Source organism: Garra rufa, chromosome 9, assembly GCF_049309525.1.
Source record: "Garra rufa chromosome 9, GarRuf1.0, whole genome shotgun sequence".
In the NCBI taxonomy this organism is placed as follows: Eukaryota; Metazoa; Chordata; class Actinopteri; order Cypriniformes; family Cyprinidae; genus Garra; species Garra rufa.
In genome coordinates, this window is record NC_133369.1 from 36,072,386 (window position 1) to 36,087,127 (window position 14,742).

Sequence of the window (14,742 nt, forward strand, 5' to 3'; positions counted from 1 at the left end):
AAAAATAATCTGGTCCCAGATGGGTTCGTCACTTTTTGAGGTCCCCCTGAAACATTTCCGTTGTGGTCCGTGTTATATGCAGCGCGTTCGTGTGTTCGCAGCGCATTTCTGAGTTTGGTTGTGTTGTGAGAATTTGCAGCGCGTTTCCGTATTTGTGTTTGCGTTGCGAGGATTTGCAGCGCCTGTGTTGTCAAACTGATGAAGATGTTTTCTTAATTTGTTGTCGTCTTTTTCTGTTTGCATGTGTTTTCTTGTTTGCAGCGCGTTGGCCTCTCTCGGCCACCGTATAGTTGAGCCAATTGTGTCTCATGAGAATCTCAGCAGAACCTTAATGAAAGAATTTGTTTTTAAAAAAACGCTTTGTATAAGTCAAATATACGATACGTGTGTTAGGAACGATAAAATTGACACCAAAACCAAGTAGAACGGGTATATTTGTAGCAATAGCTATATTGCATGTGTCAAATTTATCGATTTTTCTTTTATGCCAGAATTCATTAGGATATAAGTAAAGATCATGTTCCATTAAGATATTTTGTAAATTTCCTATACCGTAAATATATCAAAACTTAATTTTTTATTAGTTTTATATATATATATATATATATATATATATATATATTTTATTTACAACTTTACAGGCGATTTTCTCAATTTTATATTTTTTTGCACCCAAATATTGTCCTACCCTAACAAACATCAATCATACATCAATGGAAATCTTATTCAGCTTTCAGGTGACGTATAAATCTCAATATTTTAAAAATCGACCCTTGTTGTGACTGGTTTTGTGGTATATTTGTTTAAACGACTTTCTGTGCTTTGTAATTTTTGCAAAAATAGCATAGCGAAAAACACTTACTTCCCGTTTTTATGCAACAAACTGGTTATTGCTAAAGGCATGAATTGTTTTCATGTGGCTTTGTCTGAGAAAAGCGTTGATTGGCTGAACGTTCCTAAGAAGAAAACGGAGCTCTCCATGGTACTGAAGCTGTGCGCGCACTCGAGCGAGCGCGAGAGAGAGGAAAACGTGAAGAGACTGACCTGTATCTGCTGAACACATTCACATCTTCGCAATTAGCCGTTTGTGCCTTGATGTTTTGTCAGATTATGAACGCATTCAGTCTGGCAGTGAATCAAAGTCTTTATTTCCCCCCACGACCAGAGTCTTTTTATTACCCTGCTTAAAAAGCTGTTAAAACAAGCCTAAAATGGTTAAAGCTGGAAGAAGCTGGTTTTATCTGGTCTCCCAGCCTGGCTAGGCTGGTTTAAGCTGGTTGTTCCAGCTGGTCTTCCAGCCTGACCAGCTGAGGAAGTGGCCAAAACCCCTCTAAGACCAGCTAAGACCAGACTGGATGACCTTTTTTTTTCCAGCAGGGGAACTATAAAACCATATATGAGGAAATCACAGTGCAGTGTAAATATAAACAAAGTCTAAACTTTCTCCAAAGGCTCTTTTATTTCTGCTTCTTGTTGTGTTCAATAGAAGAACCTTCTCCACTGCAGTAGCAATAAAGGCACATTTATGAAAAATCAAGGACAAATCCTTCAAACACTACTAAAATTGCTTTTCTTTCCCTAGATTTGAGAAGAGTGATGTTGTGAGCCTTGATGTGTCCCTTGCACTCAATCTTATCTTCAATAAATGAGCAGTGGGAGGAGAGGGTGAGTAGTACAGATACTCTCTTCATATTCAGCCTCCACCAAGCTGTTAAAATGGCAGCTCTCCTACACCAACAGCTTCCCAATCTCGCCCTATCTCTTCATCTCATTCAAACACATATACCGGTCCTCGACTCGAGAGGGAACTTGTGTCCGTAATTGTGTTTGTGTATGTGTGTCCTCATTCCTGAGCTCATGTTAAACAATCCCCCTTCCTGATAATGGAATGGCTTCTCCACTGTGATCTGTAGCTGATGTCTGTCATGATTGCACAAACGGGGATTGGCCAGCCACAGATTAAACAGGTTATTTGCACAGCGGCAGCCGTCAAGAGAGCACAGGGGTGATTCATCTTTGTAAAAGAAGAGCTCGGGGTAATTAAATATTCATGAGCATTTTTGGTCATGCCCTCTGTATGAGCCTGCAAATAGTAAGGCATTATTAATCAGAATTTAAATTAAGTGAAACTGTTCTTTCAATGGCTGGCTTTGGTGATGAATTCCCGCACTCTAAGTGCAGGTGAAAATACGATGAGGGGAATAAAATACAGATTTAGTACTCTGACACACTGTGTCTAGACAGTCCAGCAAATATTAGCTTGGTGACTGTAAGGCCTCTGTGCCACTAATTTGCTACTCACTGCTGAGCAAAAGTAGAAATCGATGGGGGTTTGGGGTCACTGATCAGGAAGCCACCGCCAGTGAGCGCACAAGCTGGAGATCATTACGTGCTCACATTGGTCAAGGTCAGAGCGGGATAGTAGAAATATTTGATATCCAGACAGGCCTAGTACTAACAAAAGAATGGCAATTGATCTGTGTGAAATTGATATCTGTTGAATGTCTGTTTTTGGAAACTACTGCCTTGTCATTGTGATGCTCAGTGGCTGGTCAGTTATCATGTAGGCTACAATGTGTGTAATGGTAATTTGAAAAAGAGGCTTATGCCAGGCTCTGACATATTGTCTGAGATTATCGTCATTTATGAAGTTATTTTTAGTCAAAAACTAACATTTTTCTTAAGTGAAATTTATCAACCACCGAAAATACTGCTTTTTTATTGATTAATTTTGAATAAACATGCCCCTAAACTCAAATCATTAATTAATTATGACATTATGTTTTGTGTAAAGAAAATTAAGCCTATTTGTGGACCACAAAACCAGCCATAAGGGTCAATTTTTCTAAAATTAAAATTTATACACTATATGAAAGCTGAATAAATAAGCTTTCCATTGATGTATGGTTTGTTAGGATAGGACAATATTTGCAGTGATACAATTATTTTAAAATCGGGAATCTGAGGGTGCAAACAAATCTAAATATTCGCCTTTAAATTTGTCCAAATGAACTTCTTAGCAATGCATATTACTATTCAAAAATGTTTTTATATATTTACAGTAGGAAATTTGCAAAATATTTTCATGGAACATGTTCTTTACTTAATATTCTAATGACTTTTGGCATAAAAGAAAAATCGATAATTTTGACTCATACAATGTATTTTTTGCTATTGCTACAAATATTCCTGTGCTTATGGATATAATGATAATTGTAAAATGTAACACTGGAAACAAAAAATCTTAAAATACCAGTCAAAATTTTTTGAAGTTTTTTTAAAGAAGGCTTTTCTGCTCACCAAGCCTGCATTTATTTGACCCAAAGAACAGGATTAACATTTACATTAAAATTTTGAAATATTTTTACTATTTGAAAATACCGATTTTTCAGCATCATTACTCCAGTCACATGATCCTTCAGAAATCATTCTAATATTCTGATTTGCTGCTCAAAAACATTTATTATTATTATTGATTTGAAAACAGCTGAGTAGAATTTTTTTCAGGTTTTTGGATGAATAGAAAGTTCAGAAGAACAACATTTATCTGAAATGGTAATCTTTTGTAACATTATAAATGTCTTTATCATCACTTTTGATAAATTTAAAGCATCCTTGCTAAATAAAAGTACTAATATCTATCATTTCTTTCCCAAAAATGGCTTTTGAATGGTATAGGGCAGGGGTTTTCAAACCTGTCCTGGAGCCTCCCCTGCCCTGCACATTTTGTATGTCTCCCTTATTAGGCACTCCCAATTCAGGTCTTGCAGTCTCTACTAATGAGCTGATGATTTGAATCAGGTGTATTAGATGAGAGAGACAAGCAAAATGTGCAGGGCAGGGGAGGCTCCAGGACAGGTTTGAAAACCCCTGGTATAGGGTATAATGTTAAAAAAGCTTTTTATTTCAGATAAATGCTGATCTTTGGATCTTTCTATTCATCAGAGAATCCTGAAAATAAATAATAAATAATAATGTTTCTTGAATGTCCAGCAAATCAGCATATTAGAATGATTTCTGAAGGATCATGTGACACTGAAGACTGGAGTAATGATGCTGAAAATGTAGCTTTGATCACAGGAATAAATTACATTTTAAAACATATTCAAATAGAAAACAGTTATTTTAAATAGTAAAAATATTTCAAAATATTACTGCTTTTGCATAAAACAAATGCAGGCTTGGTGAGCAGAAGAGTGTTCTTTAAAAAAACATTAAAAATCAAAATGTTCAAAAACTTGTGACTGGTAGTGTATCTTAAAAATACACTTCATTTTCTTTAAGCAAATGTACCCCCCCCCCCCCTTTTCTCTTGATTTTGCATGGGTAAAAGTAATTTTATTGAGATTACTCTAGCATCAGTATCTCGATTCAAAAACCATTCCAAACTCATCTTCTCATTTGTATAGAATAAAGCCACTTGTTTTGGCAGCATTATCAAATGCATGACATCTTAAGCATCTTCTCTTCTTACCCCTGCTAATTAGGCAGTGCTACCAATCAGAACAGCTGCTGCCATGGTAATTAGAAAAACAAACACACATGGCACTGACTAGGACACCTATTTCCATGGGACTCATCGCTGACACCTCCTCAACCCTGCCAACCATTTCAGCCATGGGGAAATATGACATACACACAGGTACAGTACACTCCCACAAATGTAAGCATGCACATACACAGACAATCACATTTTAACATCATTTATAAATATTGCAATTAGAAAAGAATGAACAAACAAAATTAGTGCACTGTCCTGTGTAATTATGGAATTCATTTGTATATGTAATTCTTGTTAAATGGGAAAAGCAAAACAAAACTTTCACACTTTTACACTTTACACACCAGTCTGGCAGTGATTTGCATAAGCACTTTAATCAGTGGCTAATTGTGGGGCTTGTTGTCATATATAAGTTTAAATCTGCATATCAGCATGATTTCTGAAGAATCATGTGACACTGAAGACTGGAGCAATGATGCTGAAAATTCAACTTTGCTTCACAGCAATAAATTACATTTCAAAATACATTAAAGGGGATGGGGGTCCAATGCTGTTTCACACAGTTAAAGATGCTAAACATCGCCAAAGTTTCAAAAACGATTTGGACGTATAGCAGAATATTTCTGTGCCAAATACACACTTCTGGGTTTCTTACAAGTTTCAGAAAGTTTTTTCGATCATGGCTCTTCATGAAGTCCTGAAGGTTGGAACTCCTTCTATGAGCATTTCTCCCGGAAGAGCGCGCCCGCACACACATCGACTAGAGCGAGCGCAAGAGCGCGCCCATCGACGAGCTTCATTCAAAAATAAAACTTTTAATATCCCAGAAACCAAAGCAGCACATTGCACAAACGATAATTTTACCTGCACAAATCAGCACAAACGAAGCATTAAAAAAGTAGACCACTTTGGTCTGTTTTGGTGCTGTCTGGGGGGGACGGTGACCTTTGAATGACCTATAAAATAAAGTTTAATATCTCAGAAACCAAAGCAGCACAAACGATAATTTTACCTGCACAAATCAGCACAAACGGAGCACTAACAGCTCCGCCTATTTGCCTTTACTTTTCAAGTGGGTGCATTAATTAATGCCGAAAATCATTCGGCATTAATTAATTTTGTCAAAAGAAATGTTCTTGATTACAAAATACAGATTGTTCTTGTGATTTATTTTGTCTTTCCTTTATACAGATTTAAATAGTTTCATTTTCAGTGAGTCTCCGATGTTAAATATGATCAAGAATTATTTTATTTCGATCTACAGTGTAGCCTAATAGAAGTTAAGAAAAATATTAACCTATAGCCTTAAATATATATAAACTACAAGCTAATTCCTTTTTTTAACTTCTTCTAAAAATGATCAAGAATATTAAATCAACTTATTAGGCTAGGTTAATGAATTTTCTTATACAAACATAACAAATGCACTTCAAAACGCAGTTTTCATATATAAATTCAGGAATCACGAATGTGACAAAATAATATTATTTTCTATATATTAATAGTTGTATCAAATGAATAAGAAAAATTATAGTGCTTTGAATTTATTAAGTAATGTTTAATTTTGTTCGTTTCGCTCTCTGGAAATGTAAAGAAAAAATACAAGTTTTACGTGGAATTCGTTTTTAATCCCTGGTTTTAAACAAGCATATACATGAGATAATTTATATATTATTGCTTGAATAAACGTTTAAAAATAGAATATTAATAATAGAAATTTTATGATTAAAGGAAATTAAACAGTGAAATGTGTCTAATAATTCCAAAAAGAAAGAGGAGCATTGGACATAATCAAAATATTCGAGACATTTATTAGGAATACCATTTTCTTAACAATTAATATGCTGCATGTGTTTATCCAGTCTAATCAAAGTGTGCGTCTCTCCCCCGACTTTCCCAACAAAAATCCCACCCCCTCTCAGAAAATACATAAAGCTGACATTACTGAGCTTTATGCGTTTAAAAGTAGCCTACTAAAATGGTACAATGGCATTGCTCAGTTCAACGTGTTGGGAAATCGGGCATTTTGTCCCATGTCAGCATTTATTCAACAGTTAATAACGCTCAACATTCAAAAGGTAAATATTATTCAGCCAATAAAGTGTAGGTCTATTTCATAGAAAATTGTGTCTAGTAGGCTACTATATAAATTACAAAGGTTTAATTGGCATCTTTATTTCAAACGACCCGACCGACCGCGACCCGAATATCATAAAAAATATTTTTGGATGACTCGTAACCGCGGGTGACCGCAGGCACCCGCTCATTTTGGATCAACCCGCGCATCACTGGTGCAAATTAATTTCAAATGTTTAAAAATAAACAAGAAAGCATGGATGTTTAATCGGCATATTCATCAAAATACACACAAGCTTAATACAAGTGCAGCCCGAGCCCGACGGGCAGCAGAGAGCGTGCCTTCAGCGCAGTTTGAGGAGTTGCGCGATTATGCGCACGCAATAGCCTAAAGCTTGCCACAATGGGGGAGAGGGCTGGCTACTGTGTGCGATCGAAGGTCTAGAGCGGCTTGCCTGCCTGGCTGTGCATTAGGGATGAAATGCATAACTGATGCTACTAAAATTTATAATGGCCAGTGGGGTGGCCACTAAGGTACTAAGGTACTTCACCTGCACTCAGAAAGAACGTGTGAAATAAAGAAGTGTGGTTTTGGTTGTAAGGCAAAAATAACCTCGCTGGGCTTCCCGAAGAACCCAGAGTTACGTGAACAGTAGATGCAGTTTGTTTTTACGGGTCAGAAACTGAGTTTTACAAGTGTGTTTGTTGACGAACGTTTTATAAACAAGGCTCAGTTCGACGCTGGATTCACACATTGTTTGATACAGAAAGATGAAGCGGTCCCAGCTATAAAAGATCCCGATGATTCAGAACTGCAGCTGGTAAATGAAACGGCATCAAATGTATGTGTTTTGTTGGCAATTGGCGAGCGAGTGTGAATCTTTAGCTCCGCCCACTGTGCGCTTCCAGTAGCTCGGCTGTTTTCGGAGAGAATCGTAAAGCTGTATCTTCCTTTTGTAAATATTATAAAACTAAAGCCTTTTGAAGATATGAAGGATGCCGTACTAGGTTCTCAAGATTAAAGGGATAGTTCACCCAGAAATGAAAATTTGATGTTTATCTGCTTACCCCCAGGGCATCCAAGATTTAGGTGACTTTGTTTCTTCAGTAGAACACAAACAAAGATTTTTAACTTAAACCGTTGCAGTCTGTTAGTGATGGCAGTGGATGGGCACCAAACTTTTGAAAAGTAAAAAGAAAAAACATGCACAGACAAATTCAAATTACATCCTGCAGCTCATGACGATACATTGATGTCCTAAGATACGAAACGATAAGTTTTTGTGAGAAACTGGACAGTATTTATACATTTTTTTTTACCTTTGATATACAGCCATGTCCAACAACTGTCCCGAGCGCACACTCAGCATCCGGCACTTTACATGTGTATGCTCTCTGGCGTAGTATACGCAAACACCGGAAGCGATCTGTCGCGTGTATAGGACACTCACTGTTTACACAGTGCACAGAGATTGTTGGTATAGCAGCTATTTAAAATGGTAATTACTTGCACTTAACCTGATTGCTCAAACTGATTTAAAGCTAAAAGATTACGTTTGCTTGCGCAAACTCATCCGGGACTGTTGACTTTTGACCGATTTTTCTCCAGTGTTTGCATATACTACGTCAGAGCATGTACACGTAACGCGCTGAGCTGAGTTGAACATTGCTGTGTATCAAAGGTAAAAAATTATGTAAATACTGTTCAGTTTCTCGCCAAAGAAACTTAGGACATCAGTGTATCGTCACGAGATGCAGGGTGTAATTTGTAGTTTTTTTTTTACTTTCAAAGGTTTGGTGCCCATCTACTGCCATGACTAACAGACTGCAGCGGTTTGAGTTAAAAATCTTTGTTTGTGTTCTACTGAAGAAACAAAATCACCTACATCTTGGATGCCCTGGGGGTAAGCAGATAAACACCAAATTTAAATTTTTGGGTGAACTATCCCTTTAACATGAAATTGGGTGGAACAGTGTGTGTTATGTCCCCTTTAAAAAAGAAAACAGTTATTTTAAATTGTAATAATATGTCATTATTTTCTGTTTTTACAGTATTTTTGAGCAGATAAATGCAGTATTTGTGAGCATAAGACACTTCTTTCAAAAACATGACTATATATACATGACCCCGGTTTGAGTTGAAGGGTGAAGGTCGGGGGAAAGAGAAGCACTGGAGATTAGTGGCTGTAACTCACCTCTCTATATTTCTCTCTCTTCACCTCTCCTCTTTAGGGGTCTGTCAGTGTAATGAATGGACTGAGATTGGTTAATCCCCCTCCTGGCTATTAGGTTTTATCCCGACATGCCCTTGGGAGGGCCATGTGTGTATGCGACATGAATGCACCTCCCGTAACGTCATCCTGACAGCGGGGTGCTGTTTGAGACACACTCCACAGATTGTCTGCATGCATTCATCCATTCTTCCATCAGTGAGAGTTCTCTACATGCTGCTGTTGCCAGAGGACATCAACTGTTTCAATTCATCAGCTGCAGATGCTTCAAAGAGCGCTTGACGTGAAGTTCACATCATTCAACACACCGAACACGTGGGGAACATGGGCCGATGAGGATGAGATGCGTTAACGTCTGGCATTAGGCATGTCAATGAGAATCATTCTGCGGTTAGTAGTATGAAAACAAACAGAAGGATGACATTTCCTTTATTCTGTGGCTCAGATAAATATTCATTTGCTGCTGTTTCCCAGAGAGACGTTTATAGTGACTCATCATGACTGACGCTGACTTTCGCTTCCAACAGTAAACGAAAGAATCAGTTGAGTAACATTTTGACTGCTGTGTAATAAACATGCCAATTAAGTGCTAATATACATTATAATTTCTGCAGCAGAACCAAATGAAGGCTTTCCATGCTGTTTGGCATATCAAATGACAGACTTTGTTTTAATGAATCTTACATACACAGTAGACCTTAGTTAGAGTAGGTGCTTCATTTGATTTGAAACATTTACACTACCAGATTTGGTAAGATTTTTTTATTGTTTTTTTAATTGTTTTATGTTTGATCTGTTATGTTAATATTGCCGCTTTCTATTTTAAAGGGGTAGTTCACCCAAACATGAAAATTCTGAAAATGACTCACCCTCATGACGTTCATCTTCGGATCATAAATTAAGATGATGAAATCCAAGAGCTTTGCAACACACTGCATGTGCCTCAAAGACTGAGACGGAAATGGAATAAAGTCATTATTTTGGTTTTCTTTGCACACAAAAAATATTCTCGTAGTTTCATACAATTATGGTTAGTCCACTGATGTCACATGGACTATTTTAACAAAGTCCTTACTATCTTTATGGCCCTTGAATGTGTCAGTTGCATTGCTGTCTATGCAGGATCAGAAAGCAGGTTTCATCAAAAATATCTTTATTTGTGTTCTGAAGAAAGGTTTTACGGGTTTGGAACGTCATGAGGGTGAGTAATTAATGACTGTATTTTCATTATTCAGTGACTTCAGTGTCAAAATTATTCTAATATGCTGATTTGGAAACAGTGATACATTTTTCAGGGTTCAAAATAACAGCATTTATTTGAAATAGAAACCTTTTGCAATAATATAAGTGTCTTTACTGTCACTTCTGATCAATTTAATGCACTTTTGCTGGATAAAAGTATACATTTAAAAAAAAAAAACATATTAATCACAAGCTTATGATAATGTAATAGGGGAATTAAACTTTTAAAATGTCCAGAAGACAGAAAAAGGATGTGTTATCAGTGGTTCTTGTGTCTACTATCATTGACATCAAACTGGGCCCAACATATCTTGATAATGTACGTCATATGTTACCCTGGACCACAGTACCAGGTGTAAGTAGCGTGGGTATATTTGTAGCAATAACCAATAATACTTTGGGTCAAAATTATCGATTTTTCTTTTATGCCAAAAATCATCAGGATTTTAAGTAAAGATCATATTCCATGAAGATATTTTGTAAATTTCCTACCATAAATATATCAATACTTAATTTTTGATTAGTAATATGCATTGCTAAGAACTTAATTTGGTCAACTTCAAAGGTGATTTTTTCAATATTGATATATTTTTTGCACCCTCAGATTCCAGATTTTAAATAGTTGTATCTTTCAAAAAACCAGGGGTCCAGGGTCACATATTTGAATTAAATGTGGAAAGCAGCATTTTCAGAGAAGTAGTTATTGTATGGCTTCAGAATGTTTGCATTATTGTGCAGAAGCTGTATGGAATACTTGTATGATGTGTTATTTTAATATATATCTTTACAGCTCCAGTCATAATCGTCAACAAGAGCATCCTGGACATTCTGTGAAATATCTTCTTTCAAGTCCAACCAAAAAACGAAAGCCATACAGGTTTGGAATAACATGAGGGTGAGTAAATGATGCCACAATTTTCATTATTGTGTTTACTATTTCTTTGTATATGACATTTTTTAATAAATTTTTTATATATGGTCTGATCTGAAAGCTGAATAAATAAGATTTCCGTTGATGTATGGCTTGTTAGGATAGGACAATATTTGGCTGAAATATAACTATTTGAAAATCTGCAATCTGAGGGTGCAAAAAATCAAAATCCTGAGAAAATCACATTAAAAGCTGTCCAAATGTTCTTATAATCAAAAATTAAGTTTTGATGTATTTACAGTAGGAGATTTACAAAATATCTTCATGGAACATGATCTTTACTTAATGATTTTTGGCATAAAAGAAAAATAGATCAATTTGACCCATGCAATGTTTTTTTGGCTATTGCTACAGATATACCTGTGCTACTTAAGACTGGTTTTGTGGTCCAGGGACACATATATTAAACAGACTACATAAAAAGCAACATGAAGTTGATATAAACCCAACAAGCAAACCTGTTCGCTAGTGTAAAGCACCTCAAGTGCTTTAATCAATGTGCCAAATGCTTCAAAACAACTGGATTTCAGCCCCCTCCCCCAAAACCCCAATGCGTCCTATAGAGCTGTCAAAGACAGGCAAGCCTAGACACACATGCAATCTGCTCCACACAGGGGGGGGAAAGGATCCCCTACCCCTGTGTCTCATTTATCACACCAGGCATCCAATAAACACACACAAACACATAGATGCACAGGTAGACAACTTGCCCTTCATACAAAAACAAAAGCAAGCCAATGGAAAAACAAACACTCGTGGCTATTCGCAGTTGACATACATACTCCAACATCCATTTGAGTGCAAAAAAAGCCATGCACACACACACACACACACACACACACACACACACACACACACACACACACACACACACATGTTGGGTTTACATGTTTTATGGGGACATTCCATAGGCGTACTTTCTATGGCCCTAACCCTACCCTACACCTAAACCTAGCCCTCACAGGAGATTGTGCACACTTTTACTTCATCAAAAAAACTCATTGTGCATGATTTATAAGCCTGTTTCCTCATGGGGACCTGAGAAATGTCCCCACAAGGTCAAAATTTACTGGTATTCCTATCCTTGTGGGGACATTTGGTCCCCACAACGTGATGAATACCAGGTACACACACACACACACACACACACACATGCACGCTCCTGCATAATACATGCGCGCACGCTCGCACACTTATAACCCATAATCCACCCACACAGAAATTGAGAAGGGTTTTCCCCTGGTGCAGAATTAAAGAGCTCACGCTTCCCAGCCCCCACTTCCTCTTACCTCTCCCTTCCTGCACCTTGGAGCTGGGAAACACTGGCAGCTGAGCGCCTCATCGAGCCAGACCACGTGTTCGTATTCATTATGTGGACCGAGATTACGCTCTTTACAGGCGTTAAGCCACAACATAACAAATACATGCGCTGTTTATATGCAAAATGTATGTGTGAGGTTATTACCTTAGCCAATAAACAATTTCCTGCAAAACCTCCACTCTCAGCTCAACATCAATACTTGGTTGCATAACGTGGGGACTGCCATAGCAAAAACAACAATTATGGTATATAACAGTGAATTATGCAAAAAGAACAAAACGAGTTTATCATATAGAAAGCTAAGCGGTGAGCTGAGGAGACCTGATAAGAATGGGTGAGAGTGAAAAATGCAAAAATGCACCTGCAGAATGTTACAGATTTATATCATCTCCTTCAGATAAACACGCCGCCAAAAGCTTTACACGTCAGTCAGACGATCTCTTCCTGTCTGAGTGGGTGGATTGTGTTCAGAATAAGCTACAATATGGACCGCGCTGTATCCTGGTTGCCAAAAATGTGGTTATGTGCATCTATAGCAATTCTCTGAGCTAATGAAACAAGAGCGCTCGCAGCTGGCATCGGTTAGGTAACGTGTTAAAATTGGTAATTGAGGTGAGCTGTGTGAAATGTTATGAGAATTGACTTTCTCCATAAAGAAGTGATTGCATGGAGAACATCAGAACTCCCGCAGGCTCCAGTTCCTCAACTAAAGCACTTAAAAAACAATCTAATCATCAGTCTTCAGGTTTCTGGTATTATAATGGCGCACTTGAGATATGTTGTGCAACTTGGATTGAGCTGTGCATTCTTGCTGTAACATATTGAATTGCATCGACTAACAGAGATTCTGTTGCATAATTCATAGCAGCTGTGTGTTTATTATATTGATCAAATGTCTCGTCATGTCTTCTTCTACCAAGGTCTGTGTGTATATGAATTTCAAGGTGATGTTAGAAATTTCATGCTGTTATCACTGGCTCATGTTAAAGTGGACTCACCTGATTTTCTTCAAAGTATTTCAGATTACGCTGAAGTCAATCAGTTCATGATATTAATAGCAGTGGGAGGAACCAAATTGCCTTTGAAAGGAAGGTAAGATTATCATTTAAATGTCCCAAGCTTTCATATCCTAACTAGGTCAGGGAGATGACATCAAATGTAGACATATGTTCACCATTTCTATTTGTGACTTTGGGTGACGTATATCGACGCCGTGGTGTTTCCTGATTTACTGCATGAAAGCCCATGTTACGAAACCTGTAATCTAGATGTTGTAAAGCTATCAAATCTTTATTAGTTTCATTTCTAGTTTTATACACTACCTTTTGAATGTAGGTGCTCTGTAAGTACTTTTTTATTCAGCAAAAATGCATTAAATTAAGAGTGACAGGAAAGACATTTGAATTGTTGCAGTAAATGTCTATTTTAAATAAATTTTGTTCTAAAAAACATGCGCAGGCATCTATAAAACATCTGTTTTCCAAATTATTAATGATAAAAAATGTTTTTTGGAAAACTGTTTTTTAAATTGTATTAATATTTCATAATATTACAGTATTTTTGATCAAATAAATGCAGCCTTGGTGAGCATAAAATACTAAAAAAACATTTAAACAGTAGTGAATGCACAGTTGAGGTCAAAAGTTTACACACACCTTGCAGAATCTGCAAAATGTTAATTATTTTACCAAAATAAAAGTGATCAAACGCTCACTGATGCTTCAGAAGGAAACATGATGCATTAAGTGCTGGGGGATGAAAACTTTTGGAATTTGACGATCAGGGTAAATTTAACTTATTTTGTGTTTTAGGAAACACCTTCTGTAGCTTCTGAAGGGCACTGACATAAAAAAAAAAGAATATTTAGGCAAAATAAGAAAAATGTACACTTTATTCTGTTCAAAAGTTTTCACTCCCCGGCTCTTAATGCATTGCTTTTCCTTCTGAAGCATCAGTGAGCGTTTTAACCTTCTGTTTTAGTTGCATATGAGTCCCTCAGTTGTCCTCAGTGTGAAAAGATGGATCTCAAAATCATTAATTGTTGGAAAGGGTTCAGTGCACAAAATTGCTGAAAAACCAAAGAATTTGTGGAACCTGAAGGATTTTTCTGAAGAACAGAGGGCAGTTTAACTGTTCATGACAAACAAGGGACTCATAAACAACTATTTCTAAACAACAACAAAAATAAACACAGCTGTGGATCATTCAGGTAACAACACAGTATTAAAAACCAAGTGTATGTAAACTTTTGAACAGGGCCATTTTTATAAATTCAACAAAAAAATTTTTTTGTGGACTATATGTTAACTTCTTTTATGTGAAATATTTTATTCAGGTCAGTACTAAATAAAAAATAACATGCATTTTGGTAAAAGAATTAATTAATTTAGAAGATTCTGCAAGGTGTATGTAAACTTTTGACTTTTCACAGCATTTAATC

The 14,742-nt window shown here is 36.7% G+C and overlaps 1 protein-coding gene across 1 annotated transcript in view; it reads right to left on the reverse strand.

The window, feature by feature from the left end:
• Positions 1-12,323, reverse strand: part of LOC141343245 (E3 ubiquitin-protein ligase HERC2-like) — a 36,410-nt gene extending 24,087 nt beyond the window's left edge. The window contains exon 1 of the mRNA XM_073847842.1: positions 12,271-12,323. Within this exon, the coding sequence (XP_073703943.1) occupies positions 12,271-12,323 (53 nt within the window). The remainder of the gene's footprint in view (positions 1-12,270) is intronic.
• Between the last annotated feature and the right edge of the window lie 2,419 nt (positions 12,324-14,742).